Below are 27,276 nucleotides of genomic sequence, written 5' to 3'. Positions count from 1 at the left end.
TATGAAACAATCTTATTTTGTGCTGTTGTTTGCCCTGCTGCTAGTGCACAGCAGGACTGCCCGAGGAAAATCAAGACCAAACGGGGTCTTGTCAGTCAGTGTGGTCCCCGGCACGTGCTCGCCAATTCTCCTTCAGAACAAAGGTCCGTTCTACCATACTCCCATGTGACAAGACAATTCCACTAGTATCAACAGGAAAGATCTTTCAGGGCAGGAAAATCTGGAAAAATCTCCACCGGGTCATTTTTTTTAATAATAGTTTCTGTTTCATTCCCGTCATGCCAGGTACACGGTTTCTGTTGTAGCTAATGGCTTAATATCCTTTCCGCTGGCCAGGACACCGACAAGTCCTCTGGGCTTCTGGGTAAAGAATGGGGTCAAAGAGAAGCGCCAGTATCCAAATTCCAAATATTTGGCTGAGATGCACATAAAAATGTAAAAGAGAAAGCTCCCAACAGGAAAAAAAATGGGTCAGGGCTGGGAAGAAAGACAGGGCGGTGTGTATGTGTGTGTGTGTGGGGGGGCTTGCAAGAGGGTGCCATCTAGGGCCAGGATGAGTAGACACCATGCCTGGCAAGGCTGAACCGAGTGGAAAGTGACCCTCAGCGGGGGGACAGTGTGACAGAAACAAATGGATTTGTGAGCTGGGGAGGGAGCTATATAAATACTTATTAACACTGGCTTTAAAGTTGGCAAGCCACAAAAAGCCACTATCTAAAGAGCTCATTGAAATTTAGCCCTTGGTGGGAACTGATGTGATCATGCCCACAGCGTCTAATGTCAGGGCGAGATGGAGTGCACTTATTAGAGTTCGCTTATTAGAGTTCACTACCACCCCCCAGCTGTGCTGAGTCGCTGACTGGAGTGGTGCCCTCAGCAAGCAGCCTCGCTGGGAGTAGCACTCTCAAGTGAACATCAGACCACAACACGTTCCCATTTAAAGCCCTGGAGTGGTTTTAATGGCATTCTCTCTCATGCAATGAGAATAAAATCCACGAGGAAGACTCTATCCTGCAAAGGCTCCATGTGCCCTGGCCCCTACCTGCCTTGCCCATGTCATGTGCCCCTTATACTCTGTCCCTGGAATGCACCAGGCTCACCGTCTCCACAGCTGGATACTTGTAGGCTGTCTTCCCTGGGTCACCCTTTCCCTGCTCACTCTGGGGCTTTGATCCAATGTCATTGCTCAAAGCTGCCATCCTGGCGCTCCCAGCCACTGTCCATCCTTCCCACCCATGTCACATGCTACACCATCTCCTGGTTTACTTCCTCTCTAAACCAGGCTCTCTGAAACTACCCTATTTCATCTGTTTCTGTTAGCTGGCCGTCTTTGCTCACCACCACTGATGAATGTTAGCTCAGGCCTTTGGTCTCATTCACAGCTGTGTCTCCAGCATGTAGGTCACTGACTCACACATAGGAGGCACTCAATACATACGGTGAGTTGTCAGTTAACATCATTGATAGGTTCTGTGACTTTAAGCGAAGCTACGTACAACAAAACCAATTTACCATCGGCTAATTGATATTAACAGGAGTTGAGTTCCTGTGGCATCTCCTCAGCTTTATAATGAAATGAAACGACATTGAACAAAACAACATTATTTGAGAACCTGCTGTATTTCTCGAATGAATGAATGAGGAGCAGTCCTACAGAAGAGAGACCATCGAGCCAGGGGAAACAGACATGGTTCAGGTTGGAAATCTTGCCTGGGAATCCCAGTGGGAAAACCCTCAGAACTGTGTGGCGCTGGACAAACAGACAAAACCATTTTCTCCTTCCTGGGGTCTCAGCAGAGGGTTTAACTTCTTAGAACTTTGTCCCAAACATAGGAGTGCCACTGTTCTGGTCAAGCATCGAACAGATACATACCAGTGATGTCTAGCGGAGAAAGAAATCCTAAGATAAAGATTAGACTTTAAAAGAGAAACATCCCCTCCTCCTGTCCTGAATTTCCTGATCTGTTTGCAAGCGCTATCCTCATTTTTTAAAACGTCTTTGCAGGGCTGGCCTCCTCTTAAGTCTCGGGAGCACCCTCTCTCTCCCGACCTTCATTCTCTAGCACTGCCGGGCATGAATACACCAAAAAGGATAGCTGTCAAGCCTGCTCTCCCACAGGAAGTCTCCAGACCCACAGCTCTGTGGGCGATGCATATTCTAGGGTGATCGTTTTCTATTAAGGACCAAAACACAATGCACCAACCAGCGTCTCTCCCCAAAGACATGGAAAGGCGGCCGCCCTGCAGCTGCTCGGGGCGCTGGGAAGCAGGCCTGTCTGATTTAATGGTGTTGACTTGGACAACTGCCCATGAAGCAATCTGGGTCCTAAAGTAAAATAAATAACACATACTCAGGGGGAGTATTTCTTCTAAATATAAGAGAGTCTCCCAAGGACTGAGGTTGCATCAGAGCAGCCTCACGTTCACCAGAAACTCCAGTGGTACGTACATACCCCATGCAGTCCACAGGCCCCACGCTTAATAGCTTCAGGTCCCGTTTAATGCTCTGCTGTTAGCATCTTGAAATGCTTACATTCTGACCACGGGCCCCTGAGCTTTCGTTGTGCACGGGGCCACGTCAAGAAGGTGGCCAACTCTGGCTGTGAGCAGCAGACACCTTGAGCTACAGGGTCTTCTACGGCTGGGCTGGGTGCCCCCAACCCTACGCATTATCCGGGCCCTGAGAGCTCGGTGCGCACAGGATGCCAGGGGGCTGCGTGGGGCGTGCATGTGCCCCGTGGTAAGGCACAGGGCCGTGACAGTTTCTATTTCTTCAGAAATAAAGTATTCTGCAGCCACTGCTTTCAGAGATTTGGTTTAAGAACAGGCTCAAATGCCACCTTCTCCCAAATGTGTACTAACCCACATTCTCAGCAAGTCATCTTTTATCAGTATCTGCATTTTTTTAAAAATGAGGTGTCTTTTGGAGGGTGTCATGCTGGACAAGGAAGCGCCCAGGCTGCCTCTGTTCCAGGGGTCTGTAACAAAGGCGAGACTCCGTGCTCTCCCGCAAGTGTGAAGAGTGTGTCCCCTCGGCATCCTAGCCCGGTCTCTGTCACACGGGTGGCACTTGCATCCCTGACCCTGCCACTGACTTAGCAATCTGGGAGAGTGACATGCCTCTGGTCTTCAAGTGTCTCCTCTGTGAAATGAGTGGAATAACATCTCTTCACCTCGCTGAGAACTACCTCAGATGAGGTGGGCACGGGGCTGGCTCACAGAGGACCGTGTGGGCTGCACCTGTTGATGTTACTTTTAGTATTTTGCTTCCCAAATAAATGAGAGCAGACTATGCCTGGTCAGCGGTCTCTGTAAGTGTAAACTGAAGTGCAGTTTAGTGGTCATTACGTTTTGGAGGCAGGCAGAGGTGACGGTTGAATCAGAGAGAGGGTGAAGACAGGAGCCAGCATGCCATTCGCACACTGAACGGAGCGGCACAGAGTCCTCAGGTTATAATGATGGGTGGGATGTGTGCCAGACTGAGCTGGCAGGCACTGTGGGCTGTAGGAGTGGTGAGGAGAGGGCCCTGAGGTGGAAGGGGACGAGGAGACGCTGGGCAGAGCGCTCCCCTGGGGCTGGCAGGCACTGTGGGCTGTAGGGACGGTGAGGAGAGGGCCCTGAGGTGGAAGGGGACAGGAGAGGGCCCTGAGGTGGAAGGGGACGAGGAGATGCTGGGCAGAGCGCTCCCTGGGGCTGGCAGGCACTGTGGGCTGTAGGGACGGTGAGGAGAGGGCCCTGAGGTGGAAGGGGACGAGGAGACGCTGGGCAGAGCGCTCCCCTGGAGCTGGCAGGCAGTGGGGGCTGTAGGGACGGTGAGGAGAGGGCCCTGAGGTGGAAGGGGACGAGGAGACGCTGGGCAGAGCGCTCCCCTGGAGCTGGCAGGCACTGTGGGCTGTAGGGACGGTGAGGAGAGGGCCCTGAGGTGGAAGGGGACGAGGAGATGCTGGGCAGAGTGCTCCCCTGGAGCTGGCAGGCACTGTGGGCTGTAGGAGTGGTGAGGAGAGGGCCCTGAGGTGGAAGGGGACGAGGAGACGCTGGGCAGAGTGCTCCCCTGGGGCTGGCAGGCACTGTGGGCTGTAGGGACGGTGAGGAGAGGGCCCTGAGGTGGAAGGGGACGAGGAGACGCTGGGCAGAGCGCTCCCCGGGCCCAGTGGGTGGCTTGGGCGGCTGTCAAGCTGGGCCAGGTGCTGGAGTTTGCAAACATTTTCTCTGCGATCAGTTTTTAGAGTCAGTTTGTGAGGACAGTTGTTCCCAATGAGGAAGCAGGGTTGCAGAGTTGTGCTGGTGCCAGCCAGGACTGTGCAAGTTTCTTCCCACTCTGTTGAGTGACATCACGTCAGGAGCCTGAGATAGGCCACACTTGGGGAGTATTGACACCATGCGAAATGGCAGAGGCTATGAATCGGGCTCTCCCCAACCGCTGTTCAGAAAGTGGGTTGTTAAACATTTACTAGCACACCACTGGCTTTATGCCATATATATTTTTTCTTTTAATGGAATTAATCTGCACTTTGGAAATGCATCTCTGGCAGAGGGTGAAGGAAAGACTGAGTGTGGAAAAGGAAAGGGGTCTAAAGGGAAATGTGGTAAGAGGCTCCTGCCACGGCCCCGGCAAGAACTAAGCAGGCTGGAACCGGGAAAGTGGAATGTTGACAATTATTGAAGTTAGTGTCATTCCTTTCTCAGAGAGTTAGAGCATCAGCAAGTTTCATCTCAGGTGTAAAACACAAGAAATTCAGTATGAGTATAAGGTCACATGATGTTGCTTACTACTTATCACTAATGGTCTGTCCTCAAAAGTAAAGAAACAATCTGAAGACACACACAGAAATCCTCAGTTTGGTTTCCTTACTTTTGTCTGCAGACAAAATGTTATCAAATGACAGTGGCAAGAGCCAGAATAACCAGCACATTGACTATGAGGTCAGAGCTGCAGGGTTGCTGGGAAAAGTTGTCCTTTGTTTGCATAAATAACTTTTGTAAATAGGAACATTCTGGATCTACAATCTCCCTTCACCTTTGATACTGATGTATCCCGGGAAGGTTAACACGAATGTACAGTATTAAGAGATATGCACCATATCTCTCTAGACTGGGCCAAAATGAAGCCTTGGTCAGACGTCTTCCCTAATTAATCCCTCCCGAACCATTACTTTTTATTTTATACCTTCTTAGCTCCTACACGTCCTACCTCCAGTATATTAATTTCTGTAGTCTGATGTTCTCACTTGAAAATTTTATCATGTCATTTCCTTTATTTTTTCAGCTCTCATCTAGATCCTAAGCAAATCTATTTCTACTGCACCAGAGGAAGGAAATCCTAGTTTGGGCCTGAGTTCTGCTACCAGCCGGGCTGTGTAATCTTGGGCAAGTCTACAGAAAAGATGGGAGGAGTGGTAATGATCTCACAGTCACTTCTGAGCATACAAAACTGTTTCAGTTCTCTGACTCCTCGACTAACACCCAGACTAGGTCCCTATAGGCGGCAAGTGCTCTAGAAATGGCTCATCCAGTAGAGGATAGAATAACCAATACTTTTCTTTTTTGGATGGAGACCCTAGCATCTCACAGACAACTGCTGTCTTTCTCTGGAATGAACAGTCATAAATATTGACCCCCAAAAGATCACACTTATGCGGTCTAGGAGAGGTCGAAGGTATGTTTAGAGGTAAATGTTAGAGGTGGCAGGATACAGGTTCCAGCTGTGGACACAGCAACCTGAGCTCTGTTTCTGGCTTGGCCACTAACTCTGAGGAGCTGAGAAACAGGCTTCTCTCTGCACCCACTTCCCTGCAGGAAGAGTAACAACAGGATAAAACCTTAGCCTGTGAAAGGAAAAGAATTCCTTGAAAGCAAATAAGGTCTTTAGGAGTTTAAAGTCAAAACCTTAATCATGTTTGATGTCAACTGTAACTTTACTTAAAATCAAAGGAATTTTTATCCTTATTGGTTGAAAGGAAATAAATCCTGTCTCCCATTTCCACCTCAAGCCCTATTAGAAGCTTAGGACCCTTACAGAATGGAAATAACTTTTTCTGTGTCAACGAGGGTAGATAAAAATTGGTTTCGGGGGAGTGAAAACCTCTTACTGTGATTATGTATAAAGTACACACACACACACACACACACACACACACACAGGACATAAACAGACATTCAGCATATCTGTGGTATCAGAGTTGCACTGGGGAAGGGAAAACTGTATCATTACTGTACTGTACGGCATAGGTCCCGAGTGAAACCATGCTAGGACACGACCCTTGTTCAATCTGAAAGAACCCAAGCTAAACTTTTCTGGAACAGATCATTCCATCAGCTTCCAGAAGTTAATTGGAGAGGGGCACAGGATATAGCTGGAGAAAACAGGCTGGGCTACTCCTGGAAACTTAAAACACAGAATCCATTCTACAAAAGAATTTCATAAAACACATATATATTCTCAGTGAAAATCAGTTTACTCTCCCATCGCACAGAAGCACGAGACGTGGTCCTATCACATTTTCATTTTCACACAGCGGATTTCCTTTCCCCGGACTATGAGGCACTCAAAAGGAAGAAATACGGCCTGGCCTCAACAGGAGATGGAGCTCCCAATGCAATGAAGAGCAGATGGCTCCAGGTCAGGTGCTCCCCTGAGATTCAGCCTGAGCTAGAACACAGCTTTAGACAAGCCGGGCTGATCTCTTTGCAGGAAAATATCACAGCCCAACTTGTGGACTGACAAGAATGGGACACTGAATCTCACAGGGGCAGGCCTGTGTGGCACAGGGACCCTCTTCTGGCTTATCTCATCTCCCCGTTGCCTGCCCTGCTTCTCTGCTAAATGGACTGACTCCTGCCACCACCAACAGAGACCATTCAGCTTACAGAGATCCTCCTGGCTGTAGGGTTCCACAATCCATCACCACCTATACAGCAAAGAAGCGACCTTGTCTATGACAGTATTGAGGCTAATGTCCACCCCCAAGACACTCTGATATGTGGGAATGATAGCATGATGGGAAGGCATTGAATCTAGTACCCGCACCCCCTTCAAGGACTCACTCACTATGGGCTGGGGTGAGTCACCCCTTTCTGCCTTCCAGTTTCCATCTGTCAGATGGGAACATACATCTCACCTTTCTTACCTTGCAGGACTTGGTAATAAGAAAGGAAAATATGCTGCGTCCGTAATACAGTAATACTAGTTTCCAAAAACCATAAAAGAAAACTAGGAAGGTGTGAAATTACCTTTCTGTAAGGTCCTGTTCCTATTATTTTCCACTTTTAAATATTGCAAGCGCTTTTAATCAACAAGGCACTGGGCGCAAAGGCCAGAACATCAGCCAAACTTAAAAATTAACACAGGAATCAATCCACAGATGTCCACTCACCTCTACTCATGGTCAGGTGCCCCTGGTAATGAAAGACATGAAGCAGTCACACAAAGGCCCCCGGGGGGTGATTACTCACCAGCTGCTGTTCCAAGGGAGGGACCGCATCGTGATGGCCGTATATTATGCCGGGATTGTACTGACTGAAAAGGACTGGATAAAATACTTTCTTCCCTGCAAACCAGAAAACAAACATTTACTGAAAGCAACAGATAAGACGATTAGGTTTGTTCAAGTGTAGTCAACCCTCTGAAAGCTCCCAGATGTTTGCGTCCACTCTTCCTCTTCCCTTCACTCCACTCTAAAACCGACCTTCCATGTGCTGTACCAGGTAGACCAGATGAACAGACTCTCAAATACATCCGGCCTCTTAGCCCTGGAGTGATATTCAAAATATTGAGAGTCAAGAGGTGTGAGAGACAGGTCCTGAGGCTCTCTGCCCGGCCAGACATTAACCTTTTAATTGCTGGCTCGTGGGACAGTCAGAAGGGTCGCCAGGGGCCAGGGTGACTCTGGACAGCAGGAGTAGACTGAGGAAGCCCAAGGCAGTAACTCTGTACCAATTTACATGAAGAGCTTCAATATTCTAACAACTGACATGCCCATTCCAGGACAGTACTTAACAGCTGAATGTCAGTCTTGCCTAGGAGTCAAACTCCATGAAAAGAATTTCCGTATTGTGGGTTATTTCTGCTCAGAGCGCTTCCTCCCTCAGTGCCTGCCCGCAGCTACTCCTTTCTCTTTGGCTTCAGGAAGCTTCTCCAGGTCATGTCCTCCCCGCCACACTTTCCCCTGTGGAGGCTCACGAAAGCCGACCGCTCAGGTGAAAATGGAAAAGAGGTTATCAACATGAACTGGGGACAAAAAGTCTCAGAATTATGGTGGCCAACAGGCCCACACTGTCACACTAAAAGAGAAACCCAACCAGACGCTTTTGTCACTGGGGCGAGAGAAGGCAGGACATCAAGGTGGAACCGTGGAGAGGATGACGTGTGTGTGTGTGTGTGTGTGTGTGTGTGTGTGTGAGAGAGAGAGAGAGAGAGAGAGAGAGAGAGAGAGAGAGTGCGCGCGCGCGCGCACGTTCCCCAGGCAGGGGGCAGGCGGCAGGGAAGAGCCGACTCACAGAGCCTCACCTGGCTGTGTATTCAGCCGACACGTATTGAGGAACTCAGAGGTGAAGTAGATGTCAACGTCACAGAAAAAGAGAAGGACGTTGCTTCCCTTCCAGAAGCGGGCTCCGACATCAAGCCCCTTTCCGCGGGAAAACTCTCCGTTCAGTTGGATGAAGGTAAAGTTCCTGAAATTGGCGGCTCTGAAAGGGTGACAGACACAGTCACTCGGGCTTCCTGTCCAACATCATCACCTGGAAAATCCACGACCAAGCACCATCCACATCTGGCCCTGCTTCTGGTAACCCTGAGGGCACTGAGACTGCCAAGCTGACACAGAATGATCCAGACTCATTAGAAATGCACCAGGATTAAAGGTCTCAAGAACAGCCTGACCAGACAGTGGTGCAGTGGATAAAGCATTGGACCAGGACACAGAGGACCCAGATTTGAAGCCCCAAGGTTGCCAGCTTGAGCGCAGGCTCACCAGCTTGAGCACAGGGTCACTGGCTTGAACATGGGATCACAGACATGACTCCAAGGTCGCTGGCTTGAACCCAAGGTCGCTGGCTTGAGCAAGGGGTCACTCGCTCTACTGTAGCCCTCCCCCCAGTCAAGGCACATATGAGAAAGCAGTCAATGAACAACTACAAGGTGCTGCAACAAAGAATTGATGCTTCTCATCTCTCTTCCTTCCTGCCTGTCTGACCCTATCTGTCCCTCTCTCTGTCACACACACACAAAAAGGTACCAAGAACAAACACCTAGTGAAGTTTTAGTACCAGTTATTTCTTGTTTCTCAGTAATTTCTCCCAATGGAAAACTGTACTGTCATGATTAACAATTTTTTTTTTTTTGGCCTTCTAAGTCATCCCAATGAAACCGCTGAGCGAAGGAACTGAAATCCCATTGGAGTGGTCCCACCTAGCACCTTCTCATCTGCAAACTCCAGGAGCCAGTCCTGATGGTTTTATAGATGTCTATCCTGGATTTAAACCTGGATTCCTTCCCTGCCATCAGCTAAAGCGGCACAGCATGATCCGGAAAATGACAGACTGGGGTTCAGAAGAATGGGACTGCCTCAGACCTGGCTCCCTGTAGATGAACTCTGTGATCTAGGCAAACCCACTAATCTCCCAGAACCTCTGCCTCATCTGCAGAATAGGAACAGCACCTTCCTTAACTGTCTCACAAAGTGATTAGATAAATACTGCCTAGAGCAGTGGTAGTTAACCTGGTCCCTACCGCCCACTAGTGGGCATTCCAGCTTTCATGGTGGGCAGTAGCAGAGCACCCAAAGTATAAATAAAAAGATAGATTTAACTATAGTAAGTTGTTTTATAAAGATTTATTCTGCCAAACTTAGCCAAAATCTGACATAAAGTACTTGGTATGTAATTATTATTATATGCTTTAACTTGCTGTAACTCTGCTTTATAAATTTTATAAAGTAAAGTTACTTCCCTACTTCATAAATCACCATTACTGTGGAACCGGTGGGCGGTTAGAAAATTTTACTACTAACACAGATACGAAAGTGGGCGGTAGGTATAAAAAGGTTGACTGCCCTGGCCTGGAGCATTCAGCACTATGTAAGCATCAGCTGTTGCTGTTATTAGCAGAGGCGAGGATCCACAGGCCCATGGCGGCAAAGCCAAAATGTTTCTCCATTTGGCTGTTCTTCCCCGGGACCATCTGAAACGGGCTGTCCTGAGCACCAGTTCCAGGAGTGGATTCAGTACCTAGTGGGACAGGGACTGTCTCCCATCAGACAGAAGTGGAGAACCACTTTCAGTCCTATTCTAGCTCTTAATTCTACCTGGGCAGGTAGGTGCCTGGCACTCGGCAAATCCCCCTTTTCCTGCTGACATCGCCCTTCTTTTCATCCCTTGAGCCCTCCCCCACCTGGCCTATCCCTATCTCACAACGTCTCTCTAAGGATGAGTCAAAACAAGTCCAAAAACCCATTTCCACTGTTTAAAGTGTGTATTCCAAGTAACTAGTGCGGGTAAAGGTCAACAGAAATAAAGAGTCAAAGACTTTTCAAACGCTAAGTTGTACTTGTGACTGGTAATTTAATCAGTGGAACAAGTTCCACTCCCCCGGCCTTGACTTAGCACCTTCTTTCTGATCTGGGAGTGAGCTTTGTGTTTTGTCTCGGGAACCCGTGGGCCCAACTTTGTCCGAGTCTGCTGCTGGACATGCTTTCAGGTTTAGGTCCCGGCAGGAGACCTGGTGATGGGAAGGGCACCGGTGCATGAGTCAGGACTCCTTTATGGTAGAACGAGAGCACCGCATTCTATACTTTGTGATTTCCTATTATGAACCAGAGTCTGCAGTTTCAAAAGGCCACAAGATTACGCATAATTACATCTTCTTTTCTTCCTGGCTTTTGTATTACTGGCTGATGAACATTTTGAGTTTCTTATTCAATTCCTTTCTTTTATATAATAAGTTTGGTATATGGGGACTCCCCCTGAGTTATATATAATCATTCTGATAGAGGTTATAATGACCTGAGAAAGCTACAGTTTCTGCTGGAGACTTAATTTCTGTAATTGACTTGCCTTTCCCAGAACTGCTGGATTAAACATGATAAAAGATCTCGCTGTCTAATATGATTTACTCTAATACAACCTTCTTCCCACCACTGCAAGGAAATTCTCTTAATGTGACACTTCCCACAATAGCCCTTCATTAGAAAGAGCACTTAAAATATCACATAGAAACTAGGATTGTATTCAACGTATCATTTACAATTTTAAATCTAACAGCCCTAAATATTGAAATCGCTTATGAATTCTACTTACTGAAGACATCAGAATACAGTAAAAAATTTAGAGTAGAAACTTTAAACAATTATTTTAGAATTTTCTAGATTCTGAGCTTATATAAACCTGCTTATACAACTCTGTTTTAGCATTTGAAAAGATAAACAATTGACAAGCCATTTGCTACCCTACCTAAGAAAATGAGAACTCAAATTAATAAAATTATAAACAAAAGAGGAGACATCACAACTGGTAACACAGAAACACAAAGTATCATAAGACAGTATTACATATAATTATATGCTAATAAATTATGTAACTTAGAAAAATGAATAATTCATGAAACATATAATTTACCAAGACTGAATCATGAAGTAATAGAAAAACCTGAACCTATCACTAATAAGCAAGTAGATTAAATCAGTAATTAATCTCTCAACAAGTAAACTCCAGGACCAGATGGCTTCACTGGTGAATTTCAGCAAACATTTAAAAGTGAATTAATCCCAATCCTCTCAAACTCTTTCAAAATTTTGATTAGAGGAAAGATCACTTTCAAACTCCTTTTACAAGTCCAGCTTTACCATGATACCAGAGCCAAAGACATTACAAGAAAAGAAAATTACAGGCCAATATCCCTGGTGAATATAAATGCAAAAATCCTCAACAAAATATAGCAAACTTAATCCAAGGGTACATTAAGAGAATCATACAACATGACCGAGTAGAATTACCCCTGAGAAGCAAGGATGGTTCAACATATGCAAATTAATAAAAATAATACATCACATTAACAGAATGAAGAATAAAATCATTTTAATATATGCAGAAGAGAATTTGACAAAATTCAACATCTTTCATGATAAAAACTCAAAATATATATTAGGAATAGAAGGTATGTACCTCAAACGTAAGGCCATATGTGACAAGTCCACAGCTAGCATCATACTCAGTGGTGAAAAGTTAAAAGCCTTTCCTCTAAACTCAGGAACAAGACCAGGGCTCCCACTCTCACCACTCCTATTCAACATAGTACTAAAAGGCCTGGCCAGAGCAATCAGACAAGAAAAAGAAATAAAAGGTATCCAAACAGGAAACAAAGAAGTAAAATTGTCTGTCTTTGTAGATGATGTGATCCTATATATAAAAAATCCTAAAGACTCCAAAACACATTATTGATCAGTGTCACCCTGTTAAAGTTAATTTTCTAAATAAAAGTTTTAAAAAGACTCTAAAACACTGCTAGAACTAATCAGCAAAGATAGTAAAGTTGCAAGATAAAAAACAAAACATGAAAATTAGTGTTTCTATACACAATGAACTATCTGAAAGAGAAATTAAGAAAGCAACCCATTTATAATAACATGAGAAACAATAAAATAGAAAGGAGTGAAGCACTGATACATGCTACAATGCAGATGAACCTCAGAAATACTAGCTAAGTGAAGAAGCTAGGAACAGAAGGCCATGTGGTATGATTCCATTTATACGAAATACCCGGAATAGGTAAGTCCCATTTTTGTCAAACGTTTTTTCTGTATGTACGGAGATGGTCATGTGGTTTTGTATATTAGGTTGTTATGTCAATATTGTTTGTTAAGTCAATATTGCATTCCTAGGATAAATCTCACTTGACAATGGTATATAATCCTCTTGCTATGTTGCTGGATTCAGTTTGCTAGTAGTTTGTTGAATGTTTGTGCATCTGATATTCATAAGGGATATTGGTCTGTAGTGTTTTTCCTTGTGAGGTCTTTTTTAAATTTAGTTTTTAACTATAGTTGATATGCAATATTGTATTCGTTTCAGATGCACAACAGAGATTAGACATTTATATAGCTTTACAAGGTGATCACTGTGAAATGTCTAGTCAACATGTGACACCATAAACAGTTATTATGAAATTACTGACTATATTACCTATGCCTGTGATGCCTTTATCTGGTTAGATATCAGGTTAATACCTGCCTCACAGAATGCGGTGCGAAGTGTTCCCTCCTCTTCTCTATTTTGAAAGTTTGTGAAGCACTGGTATTAATTCATCTTTAATGATTGGTAGAAATTATCAGTGAAGCTATTTGGGCCTGGGCTTTTTGCTGTTGTCGTTGTGGAAAGTTTTAAAATTACTATTTCAATAATTTACCTGTTATTTTATTAAAACAATATCTTTATACATGTGTGTATAAATCAATACAGATTTATGATTATTGCTTTATGCAGTTATCTGTTCAATCATATAGAAAAAAATGCTGTATTTTATATTCCCCTATCAGTTACGTCTACTTGCATCTTTTATCTCTTCACCCGGATTTCACTTTGTGTCTAGTGTCCCTTCATTTCAGCCTCAGGGGCTCCTTTTCATGGCATGTTTGCTAATGATGAAGTCCCTCTGTTCTTGTGTATCTGGGGATGTCTTAATTCCTCATTCATTTTTGACCGATGCTTTTGCTGCTGATAGAATTCTTGGACAAGCGTGTTCCTTTCAGCACTTCCTATGCAATCCCACTCCCAGCCCCCATTGTTTCTGAAGACAAGTTAGCTACTTCCTAAGGATCCCTTGGACCTAATGGGTTGCTTTGCTCTTGCTGCTTATAAGACTCTTTTTCTCTTTGTCTTTCAACCATTTGATTATGATATGTCCGGTGTGAATTTCTTTGAGTTTCCCTATTTGGAGTTTTCCTATTGTTGAGTTTCTTGGATAAGTTATATTTTTCATTAAATTTGAGGAGTTCGGGGGCCATTATTTCTGAAACATTTTTTCTGCCCTTTCTCTCTTGCCTGTCTTTCTGGGACTCCCATTACTATGTCTATGCCAACATGCTCGATGGTACACTACCAGTCTCTGAGGTTTGTTCATTTTCTTGATTGGTTTTTTTTTTATTTTTGTTTCTCAAGTTAGATCATACCATTGACCTATCTTAAAGTTCACCAATTTTTTCTTCGGCCCGTTCAAACCCAATATTAAGCACCCTCCCCACCAACTGAATTTTTCATTTTAGTTATTTTTACTTTTCAACTCTAGAATTTCTGTTTGGTTCTTTTTTATAACTTCTATCCTATTGTTTGGTGAGACATAGTTCTATTTAATGAGATATGGTTCTAATTTTCTTTTGTTCTTTAAATATGGTTTCTTTTAATTCTTTGAACATTTTTAATAGTGATTTAAAGTCATTATCTAGTCAGTCCAACACACCTGGGCTTCATCAAAGACAATGTCTAATGATTAATGATTAATTATTTTCCCCTGTGCATGAACCAGATTTTTTTGTTTGTTTGTTTCTTTGTATGCTTCATGATTTTTAAAAACTGAATATTTTAAATAATATAATCCTGGAAATCAGAATCTCCCCAGGATTTGTTGTCGTACTTTGTTGTTTGTTTGTTTAGTGATTCTCATGAAATAATTCTGTAGTCTGTAGTCCTTGCTGTGTGTGACCACTAGTAATAAACTAATGATGAGACAGAGATTTCCTTATATTCCTGGAACCAATAAGTCTCTAAATCTTTGTCTAGGAACTTTGTGTGTGTGTTGGGGTATACCACTAACACTCAACTAGGCAGTTAACAACTTACCTTAGCCTTACTTCCTCATTGCACAGAGCCTCAAGGTCATCCAGAGATGAAATTAGGGCCTGGTCACGTCTTTCCTCAGTATGAGCACAGCCCTAGCTGTGCCTGCCCTTCTGGATCCCCAGAAAATGTACTTTCAAGCCCCTGTGAAGACCTCATTCCACAGCTTCACCTTTAAGCTTTTTGGTTAGTCTCTTGTTTGCCCCAACTTTTAAGGACCACTTCAGGCAGCCACAAGTTACACACTTTCTATGATTGTTTTATGACAAATACCTCCTGGAGAAAAGGCTTTTCTCCACTGCAGAGCTCTGAGTCAAGTCAACTAAAGACAACCTTGTAAGTGGGGTCTTTCAGGGGATCCCAAGAAAGACCAGATAATGACAATTTTCTGGGAATGATGCTATAAAGGCACTCTAGCCCCATTTGGCCCCTGGTGGCTGCCTGGCTGTGGTTCTAGAATCCTGTGCTTTTGGGCTGTTGAATTTCATGGCTACTGAAGAACTGACGGGGGTTTGGTGGGAATAGGGCAAGTTAAAGCACCACGGAGCTCCCTGCTCACACCAAAATTCAGTCATTATTCTAAGATAAACACTTTCCAGATTGTTGCAAGTTTTGTTTAATTTCTACAGATCTTAAAAAGTGGATTCTGACTGTTTTAAACAATTCTCTCATTGCTTTTAAAGAGGAGGGTGTTTGCAGAGTCTTTATGTCACCATTTTTGCTGACATCACTTTCTTTTACCTGTTGCATTATATTCCATTGTACGACGAACTTAACATTATTTAAATTTTTTCAGAATACACTTTCACGATCTGTTTATATGGAAAAAAATGTAAATCTTCAGAAATGTGAGGCTAGTATAAGTACCCACACTCCCTTAACCTAGATTCACCAAGGGCTAACATCTGCCGTATGTTCTTTCCTTCTTCCTCTGAACCACTTGAGAGTTGGTTGCCGATCTCCTGACAACTACCCTCAAAGATAAGTATCTTGCAAAAACCAGGACATTCTCCTTTGCAACATTACAAAAATATAATAATCACACTCAGGAAATTTAACACTGTCATAAAACTATAATCTCTATGCCATGTCCGAATCCCCCAAAGAACAATTTAGAATTCCAAAAAATACAGGCACATCTCCATAAAGAGCCGGAACACCAAGAAGAATCACGCTAGCCCAGGGGTCTCAAACTTGCGGCCCACCCACCAATTTTGTGTGGCCCGCAGACTGGCCTGCAGATTAATCCATTGCTGAGTGAGACTGCGTGGCCCGAGTGCTGCTTTCATGTGGGAGTGGCTTCCCAGGGTGCCTGCCTTCATGTGGGAGTGGCTTCCCAGGGTGCCTGCCTTCATGTGGGAGTGGCTTCCCAGGGTATCTGCCTTCATGTGGGAGTGGCTTCCCAGGGTGCCTGCCTTCATGTGGGAGTGGCTTCCCAGGGTGCCCGACTCCTCATCCACTTGGGAGGGATTCACTTTAGCAGATGACATTATCTAAAAGTTCCGCAGCTCAGAAAAATAAAATACAACAATTCTGCTCAAATTTCAGAAACAAATCAAAACAAAACAGACCAAAACCTCCCCCCCCCCAGGCCCTGGCCGGTTGGCTCAGTGGTAGAGCGTCGGCCTGGCGTGCGGAAGTCCCGGGTTCGATTCCCGGCCAGGGCACACAGGAGAGGCGCCCATGTGCTTCTCCACCCCTCCCCCTCTCCTTCCTCTCTGTCTCTCTCTTCCCCTCCCACAGCTGAGGCTCCATTGGAGCAAAAGATGGCCCGGGTGCTGGGGATGGCTCTGTGGCCTCTGCCCCGGGCGCTAGAGTGGCCCTGGTCGCAGCAGAGCGACAGCCCGGATAGGCAGAGCATCACTCCCTGGTGGGCGTGCCGGGTGGATCCCGGTCGGGCGCATGTGGGAGTCTGTCTGACTGCCTCCCTGTTTCCAGCTTCAGAAAAATGCAGAAAAGGAAAAATAAATAAATAAATAAATAAATAAATAAATAAATAAATAAAAAAAAACCTTCCTCCCCAAATTTTCTTCTGGGGTGTCCTGATAAATTCTTCCTGAGGGTACATGTCAAATAAACCCCTTCAAGGAGGCATGACATGCTGATACACACCGTGGCAGGCAGGTACCTGACAACACACTATAAAAACCCTCTGTCATGTCACATAGTTGCAAATGCACTGTCTCATTTCCAGTGCTTCAGTCTCAGAGCGAACCTCTCTGAGAGATGTCTCTGTGTCCTCATGGCTAACAAAGATGAGCTCACAATGTAGAGAACCTCTCTGAGAGGTGTCTCTGTGTCCTCATGGCTAACAAAGATGAGCTCACAATGTAGAGAACCTCTCTGAAAGGTGTCTCTGTGTCCTCATGGCTAACAAAGATGAACTCACAATGTAGAGAACCTCTCTGAGAGGTGTCTCTGTGTCCTCATGGCTAACAAAGATGAACTCACAATGTAGAGAACCTCTCTGAGAGGTGTCTCTGTGTCCTCATGGCTAACAAAGATGAGCTCACAATGTAGAGAACCTCTCTGAGAGATGTCTCTGTGTCCTCATGGCTAACAAAGATGAGCTCACAATGTAGAGAACCTCTCTGAAAGGTGTCTCTGTGTCCTCATGGCTAACAAAGATGAGCTCACAATGTAGAGAACCTCTCTGAGAGGTGTCTCTGTGTCCTCATGGCTAACAAAGATGAGCTCACAATGTAGAGAACCTCTCTGAAAGGTGTCTCTGTGTCCTCATGGCTAACAAAGATGAACTCACAATGTAGAGAACCTCTCTGAGAGGTGTCTCTGTGTCCTCATGGCTAACAAAGATGAACTCACAATGTAGAGAACCTCTCTGAGAGATCTCTGTGTCCTCATGGCTAACAAAGATGAGCTCACAATGTAGAGAACCTCTCTGAGAGGTGTCTCTGTGTCCTCATGGCTAACAAAGATGAACTCACAATGTAGAGAACCTCTCTGAAAGGTGTCTCTGTGTCCTCATGGCTAACAAAGATGAGCTCACAATGTAGAGAACCTCTCTGAGAGATGTCTCTGTGTCCTCACGGCTAACAAAGATGAGCTCACAATGTAGAGAACCTCTCTGAGAGGTGTCTCTGTGTCCTCATGGCTAACAAAGATGAGCTCACAATGTAGAGAACCTCTCTGAGAGATCTCTGTGTCCTCATGGCTAACAAAGATGAGCTCACAATGTAGAGAACCTCTCTGAGAGATCTCTGTGTCCTCACGGCTAACAAAGATGAGCTCACAATGTAGAGAACCTCTCTGAGAGGTGTCTCTGTGTCCTCACGGCTAACAAAGATGAGCTCACAATGTAGAGAACCTCTCTGAGAGATCTCTGTGTCCTCATGGCTAACAAAGATGAGCTCACAATGCAGTCGGTGTCAGCTCATGCCAACTCATCTACCAGTTACAATTTTTAAAAATAATTTCCTAACTCATGGTCAATATCATTTCATTATAACATTGATAAAACATCATAGGAACTTAACTCTTATTTACATCAATTAGCCTACAATAAAATTGGTTTCATTATAAATTATTTCACTTGAAGTCACAGAACCTCTTGATGACATTAAGTGAGGGCTTTTGTACATAGCTCCATGCAAACGTCGACCGAAGCCAGCATTTCTCAAAGTGTGAGCCATGGGCCACCCATATCAACATGTGGAATTCATTCTAAGTGTCAGTTCCTAAGCTTCATGTCAGGCCTATTGATTCAGAACTTCTGGGGCTGGATCCCAGCTATGTACATTTTAAAAAGCATCCCAGGTTATATACGGCACAAGAATATTTGAAAACTACTGAGCAAGGCTTTAACCTGAGATTAACTGAGATTAACCTGAGATTAAATTAAAATTTCATGAAACAATATTTATCCTTACTACTTGTGATGCACTCTGATATCTTGTATCCACTCTGTTTCAATGTTTTTAAAACATTGAACATCATCCAACTGAATCTATTTCACAACCCGCTAATGAATCACAAACTGCAGTTTGCAAAACACTGGCCTCTAGCAATCAACTGCAAGGTAAAGCTGAACTGGATGACCACAAACCCAGCGGCTAAATCGTCGCCCAGTCATTAGACTGGGTTAGTCTTAAAATATATACACTTAGCTGGATACAATGCCGATAAGCAAACAAGATAAATTTCATTTAGACTGACTTCAAATCTTATTACTTTCAACGAACAATGATGGCTTTTAGGATGGAGTACAGTGGATTGAAATTTTGGTGCAATTTAAAGGCTAAGAGTCCTAAAAATTCACAGAGGTTCAGATGCTGGCTCTCCAAGCTGCCCAAGATGGCAGCCTTAGTAACAACCTTGCTAAGGATCAGGGTTTTGTTTTGTTTTTTTTTTAATCTACAAAATGGGTCAAATAACAGCATCTATCTTGTAATGTTGCTGTGAATATTAAATAAGATCTTATACATAAATAATACTAATTATTATTCAAAGATAAGATACATTTGAATAAGGGTTATACCATCTTAAAAGAATGATAAAGATGATTAAATAAACCTTCTATATAAGTTTTCACACAAATTGCTATGTGTACTAATTTAGTATATACCAGGCATTATCCTTCTTTTGGTAAAACACTGAACATTGTCTGATTTAAGGCACCCTGGTAAGGGCTGGAGTTACAAAGAGGTGTGTAATATGGGACCACTTATTAAGCAGCCTTTAACTTAGTTTGAACGTCAAAAGGAATGTAAATACCAAATCACGTGCCAACTGCCAAACATAACCGGTGCTGAAAGGGAGTGCTGACCCAGGTGGCGCTGGAAGGGCAGGGGATGTAAGTAGAAAGGGGGGTGGAGAAAACGCCAAGTAGTAGAGAAAATGGGAGCAAAGGCCAGAGGGGCCGACTATGCGCCCGGCTTAGCTGGGAGCAGTAAGTGTGGAGACAAGGTTAAGAGTGAGAGCCAGCGTGGGTACCAGGCTGGGGCGTGGGTGCTGAGGCAGGGTGGTCAGGAAGGGGGCACGGTGGTACAGCAGTGTGCGACCACCTAGGGTGGCTGCAGAGCGTGGAGCTTTCCAGGCAGAGGAGGGCGGGTCAAAGCGACACAATGGATGGGGTAAGACACGCCCCAAGGCTGACACTGCAGACGTCACCAGTTAGCAGAATGAGGAAGGACATCAAAACACAGAAAAAGTTATCAAAGTTTCTGTAGCATCTCTTCAAAGCCCTGATCAATTCGGTCTCTAACGTGAAGTTCTCTGCTCTGGGTAGATGAACCTCTGGAAATTTTTCAAAATTTTAAGTTAAAGATCCCTCCCTCCCACTCAAATGATGTCACTTTTTCTGTTCAGAGTCTATTCATTCTTTGCTCATCAAACAACCTTGACTGAGAACTCAGCTTGCCAGGTCATTTGATATGGTAAAAAAAAAAATGCCTTGATAACATCAGTCCTTAAGCATTCTAGTCACTCGAAAGGGTATTTCCCATCACAACGTCTAAACTGGCCAGCCATTCATCCATCGGACTTGTGTAAAGCTAGTAATATGTATCCATCTATCATCAAATGTCTGGTCATCCTTTGATGACCTAGGAAGAAGTCAGACCCAACAGGACTGAGGTTCTTGATCGTGGCTACACTTCAGGATCACCTGGATAGCTACATAAAAGTACCTCGGAATGAGTGGCCAGCTGCAATCAAGGCCAGTCACGGGCATCTCCTGGATGGACTGCCACTTTCTCAGACAACAGCTCTCAATCCTGGCTGCATGTTAGAATCACCTGGGAAACTTTAAAAAGATGCATGCCCAGGGATGGACACTTCCAGAGATATTAAAAGCTATCCTGTGCAGAGGACACGGATTCTAATAATTCATGCTCCTCATGCCTAAGCATAGATGAAAAGGATATTGCAATGCATCGCAGTTGAGAGGTTTCTATTTCACATACATTTAGGATATTTGACTATTTTATTCTCTTTGATCTCCCTTCAACAGAGGCTACAGCTTTTAGCTGTTACTAGTTTTAAACTCTTAACTCCTTATTGATTTAAAACAGAGGTCAGCAAACTTTTTCTGTAAAGGACAAGAGAGTAAAGAGTTTAGGCTTTGTGAGTCATACAATCTCTGTCACAACAAATCAACTCTGCAGTTGTACCAGAAAAGCCACCATAAATCACATGTAAACACGTAAGCATGCCTGCATTCCCAATAGAACTTTATTTACAAAAAGTGGTGGAAAAAATTTGGCTAGTGGACTGCCTCAGAACGTTTGAGTAATTATAATGAGCATTCAGACCTTGTGCCTAGTAATACAAAATTAGTAACAAAGCATGCAAATAAATACAAAAAGGGCACTCAATCTTAGAATGTTATCCTGTGACTATCGTTCTATTACCATTTACCAGAAATTCAAATCAGAGGCCCTGTTTCTATTTAGACCATATGGATTTATTCTGACCATTTCTGCCACTGAGTATTACTAACTACCCTCCAAGGTTCACTTAATGAGAAACTACCACCCCCACTTTTATACCCCCAATTATTCAACTGAAACCCTGTAAACCTCCATGGCAAACCCAGGGGAGCACGCCAATACCATTCTTCCTCACTAATAGAAAATGCCATAGATATTTATTTAGTTAATAAATACTTGTATATGTATTGTGGTAGGAAAAAAAAATCCATCTCTGCTGTTGTTGAATACATTTATTCCCCCATACAACTGATCAATGGGGTATAAATATACAACCCTAGGTCTAAAGGTTTTGGTTAAATAATTTCTGTTCAACTGAGTAGATTTAATTAAGGCTCCTGCCCCAGCCATCACTCTTGGCTTCCCCTCAATCTCTCAAAATGCATAATGAATGAAAGTCAGAAGGGTGAGACCATGTGGGTGAGAGCCAAGCATGGATATCTCCCCCGCTTATAGGCTGTGGCTGAGATGGAGCTCACGGCCCAGCTGTACCCCCCTAATTACCGCTTTGTGGCATCAAGACCTCAAATCTGCAGTGCCAAGAGGGCGGCCATCCAGTCGTGCGGAAGCCCAAAGAAGCCCGGGCTCCTTATCTCTGCTGCTCAGGACAGTTTATATCAGAGTCAAAGTCAACACCCTGCACAATGAGGACAGCATCAGGCAGGGTGGTGTCCCCGGGAAAGAGGGCACAGAATTCTCCCTGCACATGGCCAGCAGTCAACCAATCCCCTAGTCCACCCACAGTATTAAGGAAAATAAAACACAAGCGGGAGTTTCAGCTTTGGATGTGTATGAGCTCCGTTATCAGGACTCCTGCTTACGGCTCCACGTCGTACTTACTTGGAAGTGTTTTCAAGTATTCCCTTGACCTCATTCATGTCTTCTTTCCCAAAGTAAACCACGGTGAGATGAACCCTCCCATCCTGTTGGATGCATGTCTCCCTAGAAAACAAAACACATGCATGTCTGGACCTGTTTTCCGAATAACAGTAAAAGCCCAGACAAATACCTATTTTGTAAAAGTGCAAAAGGGTTTTAAAGTAAACTGAGTGAACGCCAGGAGAGCAGAGATGGGGATTTCTGGCTGACCGTCCCAAGTACCTGAACTTGTACTTATCTGAGAACAATGAACTTTGAATGCGCAGGTTTGGTAAATGACAACTCCGAGGCCACAGGTCCAATCGGCCATAGGCCCAGCCCACTGGGACCATCCAGTGTCATGACAAGGACATTGATCCTACCCTTCTTTGCCAGAAGAAGTCTATGAAATAAAGGACACACAACTTGCACCTTATAGACAGCGAACAAAAGTCCAGAGAGGGTGAGACTAGAATTCTTGTCTACGACTTTTCTGTTGTGCACCAGTTTTGAAGACCCCATGTGTAAACGTAAGAATGACATCCTTTCCCTTGGGACTGTAGAAGCCCTTGGGAACACACAAAGGCTGAGAGAATGATACAGCAGAAGTGCAGGAACTGCCTGTCACCCTTCCCAATAGACACAGTCACCTTCACTACATCCCCATGTCTCCTCTCTGTGACTCTGACTGTCCCAGGCACCTGGCACCTCACGCTCCAACCAGGCAGCCCTCTCGGGGCCGGGCCTCCGGCTCTGGGCTGGTCTACGCCTGCATTCCCCTCCAAAGCTTACGCTAGTTGCCATGTCCTGTTCCCTCAATGGTAACACCTAGCTAGCATGGAACGATCCTCTGCTGAGGGTTTATTTTATCTTTACATGTAACATGTGTATACATGCATGGGAAGATATGTGCATGTGAATTAATATATGTGTATATGTAAATATGTGTATTTAAACATGTGTTTATGTGTATATATCTGTGTATACATTTATATGCGCATGTGAATAATTTTAACAGGTGTTTTCTGGAAGCGTGTTAATGGAAAGATTCTACCGGTGAGATAATATTTTATGATATTTTGATATTTTGCATGTATTTCCATCTTATTTCTTTCATCTCTGTGTCAGCTACCTTCCTTAACCCCCAAAGAGCAATCCACATCATAGCTTTCCAGAAATCCCTAAGCTCTAATTGCAGAGGCCAATTTATTCAATGCATTTTATAATGACATCAAAAAGGAGCGATTGTCTAGCTCAGGTTGCTGGGAGAAATCCAAAGAAATAAAAGATATAGTTCCTGACCTCAAAAATCTTACATAAGAAATAAAACGAGCTCAAATCAAATAAGGACAATTTGTGGCACCGATAACCATTATAGAGAATCCGGAAAGCACAGGAAATTCTGTGGGCCGGAATGGCTGGGGCTCTGAAAGATGGACAGGGTTTAAAAAGGGAGAGAGGAAGAAAAGAGAATTCCAGGTGGAAGAAACAGAAGGGAAGATTATACTGACCCCGGGTCAGAGGCATGCAGCGCTCACCCAGTTCACAGACGTGGCTCTGAGAATGGTGTTTGTTTCCTGTGGAAGAAAGGTAAGAGTTGCCCCTGAGACCCAGACTGATGGCAGAGCTCTTAGCAGCGGAGAAGGGTCCAAAAACAGAGGCCCAGGATGTGACAACGTGCTTCAAAACTGAAAGCTCCCTCAGAGCCCCCGTCCGGCAGAATGAACCATCACCTACTGACAATAAAATCCTCTGTACATAAACGAGCCCTTCTGTGCACCCGCCAGGTAGAATGAAAGCACACATACAGTGCAAAGTGCCCCCAAAAGTATGCTTTAAAACTGTGTGTGCAGCTGGAAAAAAATCCATCCCAGGATCATTAGAGGGTCACCCACCGAGCCTGAATAAAAAAAAGTGTTCTTGGTTGTTGTTGTTTTTCTAGAAACATCTTTGCTGGCATTTTAAGGTCCATTCAAAGCACTTCTGTTTTCAAGGAATAAAACAGATACAATGGACCTTTACTTTTCATTCACTGATAAGGCTTCCCAAAGAGGCAAAGCAGAATTTGTTCCGAGGTCCACTCTGGGGTTCCATTCTATTTATTCATTAATTCCTTTCTTCATTCAACAAACCACCATGTGCCAGATACTCTACCGGGGAGCTTAAAAAATGAAAGGCATGTCTGCCCTTGAGAAGCTCTCTATCTATTATTCATGACTGGAACTGCCTATAATGCAATGAACAAGCACTCAACGAGAGAATGAGCACAGTACTATGGAAACATCGCTATCTGTCTGAATGGTCTTGTAATGTCTGTATTTTTTTCAAAAGAATTCTCACTAGACTCTATCCCAATGATGTGAAGAGAAAGAGTGTGTATGTGGGTGACTGTATACATGAAGCTGTCTGCGGTCTGCTGTAATTATTTGTACCTGGACAAAGCCTGCCTGGATCCTTTGAGCTAACTTATTTTGCAATGCATTGTTCTCATTATAGTCAGATTAAAAAACAAAATAACCATATGTGTCCCTATTGGGGAACCAACCATCCAGTTTGCCTGGGATTCTCCAGGTTTTAACACTGAAAGTCCACATCCCAGGGAACATTTCAGGCCCAAGGAAACTGGGACAACTGGTCGCCCTACCTGCCTCAGAGCCTTTACAGTGCATTAGAGGAAATGGACAGCTGAAGAGCTATGGTACCAGGCAGGGTGGGATCACTGCAGTAACAGCTGGGTGGTCTACAAAGGGTATTTACCTTTTAAAGGACACTGTTTTAAATACATTAAATTCAAGCGGTAATAATTGCAAACCACGTACCAAAAATACAGAATGGCAAAAGTCTTGCTACCAATAAATGACCAATGAAAGGGACATACTCTTCTACCTTAAATATTACAAGGGGGGGGGGTCCAAGGAAAGAAATGGAAGCCTCTAATTTAGCCTCATGTGGCTCCCAGCTCCGGCGCCTGCCTGCAGAAGAGGAGCTGGAGAAGCAGCTGGGGTGGGGAGAAGGCAGCCCAGGGGAACGGCTGGTCTGGGAAGAGACCGGAGCCCCAACTCCCACTTCAGGATGTTGGCACCGGAACAGCCAGGGTGGAATAGTTGGCCTCTCCACATCCTATGCGAAGTAGAGAAAGCAGGTAGAACTAACCCAGTTATGCTGTGTGAGGTAACCTCTGCAAGAAAGGGTGTACTTGGCAGAACCAAAGGGCAAAGACCATCACGTCTGGTCAGGATCTGTAATAAAAGCAGGAAGAGAGGAAGGGGCGAGAGACACTGGCCGCCGGACGAAGCACCTTGTCTGTCTGCCCCTGACACCCACATACCTTTAAGTAGAGTGGGAGTTTTGGAAAGAGCTGCTAAGGACAACAAGCAAATGAAATAAGAGAAGTAAAATAATGGGGCTGACTCTTGCTGATGTTCACGCCTCAACTGAGGGTCCATCCTAAGAGCCGAAGATTCACACCTCGGGTGAAAGATCCGTCCACAACGAGGCAGACAGAGCCTGGTGCAGCTCACAGACCCGGCCCGGGACTCAGAAGAGCTGCAGGAATGGGAAACCTCCAACCGAGGCTGCACAGAACCTCGGCTGAGCTCTTCCTCTCCTCTCCTCGTTCTCCTGGACTACAAATGATGGAGCTAGAACAACAGATAGCCTGTTGTCAGAATACAGCCAGGAGCGGGGCACAAACGCTTCTCAGTCACGACGCGGAAGGAGCCAGGGAGAAGCCGGCCACGTCAGAGCAAACAGTCTGGGCGGCCCTCCGTCCCACGCAGGGGAAGGATGAGGACAAACAGCACAGCTACCACATTTCAACAGTAACAACAAAATTCAAAGAGGAAAGAGAACGAGAGGATTAAGAAAGCAGCAGTGTTCAAAAAGCCAGCACAAAATCCAGTCTGAAAGAAAATACAACTCACACAGAAGAAAACGTCTTACAAATGTTTCCCACTTTAATAAATATGTAAATTCAATTTTTAAAAGTTCAAAGAGGAAATAACCGAAATAACAGCTTAAGGTTCACAGGCACATTCTATGCTCAACAAATGCATTAATAAACAATACAAACAAAAGTAGTAACTAAAAATACCAAGGCATGGAAAAGAGATACCTGAAAAGCAAATTCCTTGCCTAAAGGAAAGGCTTATGTGAAAGCGATCAAAGACCAAGGTACCAACAAACAGAAGCTAAAAACATGGAGAAAACCTGAGAATATGCGAAGCAGAGACTCCAACAGACGAAGCAGGACAAGTACTCAAAATTAGGGCAGCAAAAATGTTCCCTGAAATTAAAGAATCACACAGGATAAAAGGAAATTAAAGTACAGGAAAACTTGAGCCAGGACCGTAGACACTGGGAGAAAACATACACTGATTAAATTACTATGCATCACAATGAAAGAAGAAATTCTTTGGGCAGTCAAGCAAAAGTCAGTCAAAATCAGGAGAAACAAAATAAAACTGTGCAAACACCTCTCCCATGAAAGCTCCCATTAATACCCGAAGAATCTCTACGAAGTCCTCAGGAAAGTAAGTGTCCCCCCAAGAATTTGGAGTCCAGCCAAGTTAAACATATCAAGGTAATATGCAGATATTGTATTCTCAATAACTTATAATTCTTCTTAAAGAATATTGTTGAAAAAAGTAAAATTGAAAAAGCTTACAGGGCCTGACCTGTGGCGCAGTGGATAAAGCGTCGACCTGGAAATGCTGAGGTCGCCGGTTCGAAACCCTGGGCTTGCCTGGTCAAGACACATATGGGAGTTGATGCTTCCAGCTCCTCCCCCTTCTCTCTCTCTGTTTCTCTCTCTCCCTCTCTCTCTCCTCTCTAAAAATGAATAAATAAATAAATAAATAAAAAGATAAAGCTTACAAGTCACCAAAATTGAGATGGTGAAATGAAATGTAATTCTAGTTAATGTTTTAAAAACAAGTAAGTCTTAGGGCCTCCTTTCCTGGCTGTCCCTCTTGAGATGCCCATGATCGAGTGTAGGCAGGAGAAGGCGGGTTGGGTGACTGGTTACGCAGATGGGACATTTGGAGGGTCTGTGCGTGTGTGCTGGACACATGACCACATGTAGGGCTTAGAGGACGAGTTGGAGAGGCAGCACCTGCCTTCAGGGAGAGTCAGTCTAGTCACACGACAC

The 27,276-nt window shown here is 44.4% G+C and overlaps 1 protein-coding gene across 12 annotated transcripts in view; it reads right to left on the bottom strand.

Annotated features, from left to right (window-relative positions):
* Positions 1-27,276, bottom strand: part of CSGALNACT1 (chondroitin sulfate N-acetylgalactosaminyltransferase 1) — a 344,630-nt gene that overhangs the window by 5,943 nt on the left and 311,411 nt on the right. For all 12 annotated transcript variants that reach the window (XM_066234116.1, XM_066234107.1, XM_066234112.1 and 9 more), the window contains 3 exons: positions 22,110-22,211; positions 8,507-8,685; positions 7,453-7,547 (listed from right to left, as the gene is read on the bottom strand). In XM_066234116.1, the coding sequence (XP_066090213.1) occupies positions 7,453-7,547; positions 8,507-8,685; positions 22,110-22,211 (376 nt within the window). The remainder of the gene's footprint in view (positions 1-7,452; positions 7,548-8,506; positions 8,686-22,109; positions 22,212-27,276) is intronic.

Source organism: Saccopteryx bilineata, chromosome 6 (assembly GCF_036850765.1).
Source record: "Saccopteryx bilineata isolate mSacBil1 chromosome 6, mSacBil1_pri_phased_curated, whole genome shotgun sequence".
NCBI lineage: Eukaryota > Metazoa > Chordata > Mammalia > Chiroptera > Emballonuridae > Saccopteryx > Saccopteryx bilineata.
The sequence above is the reverse complement of the archived record's forward strand: the minus strand, read 5'-3'. Positions and strand labels throughout refer to the sequence as shown.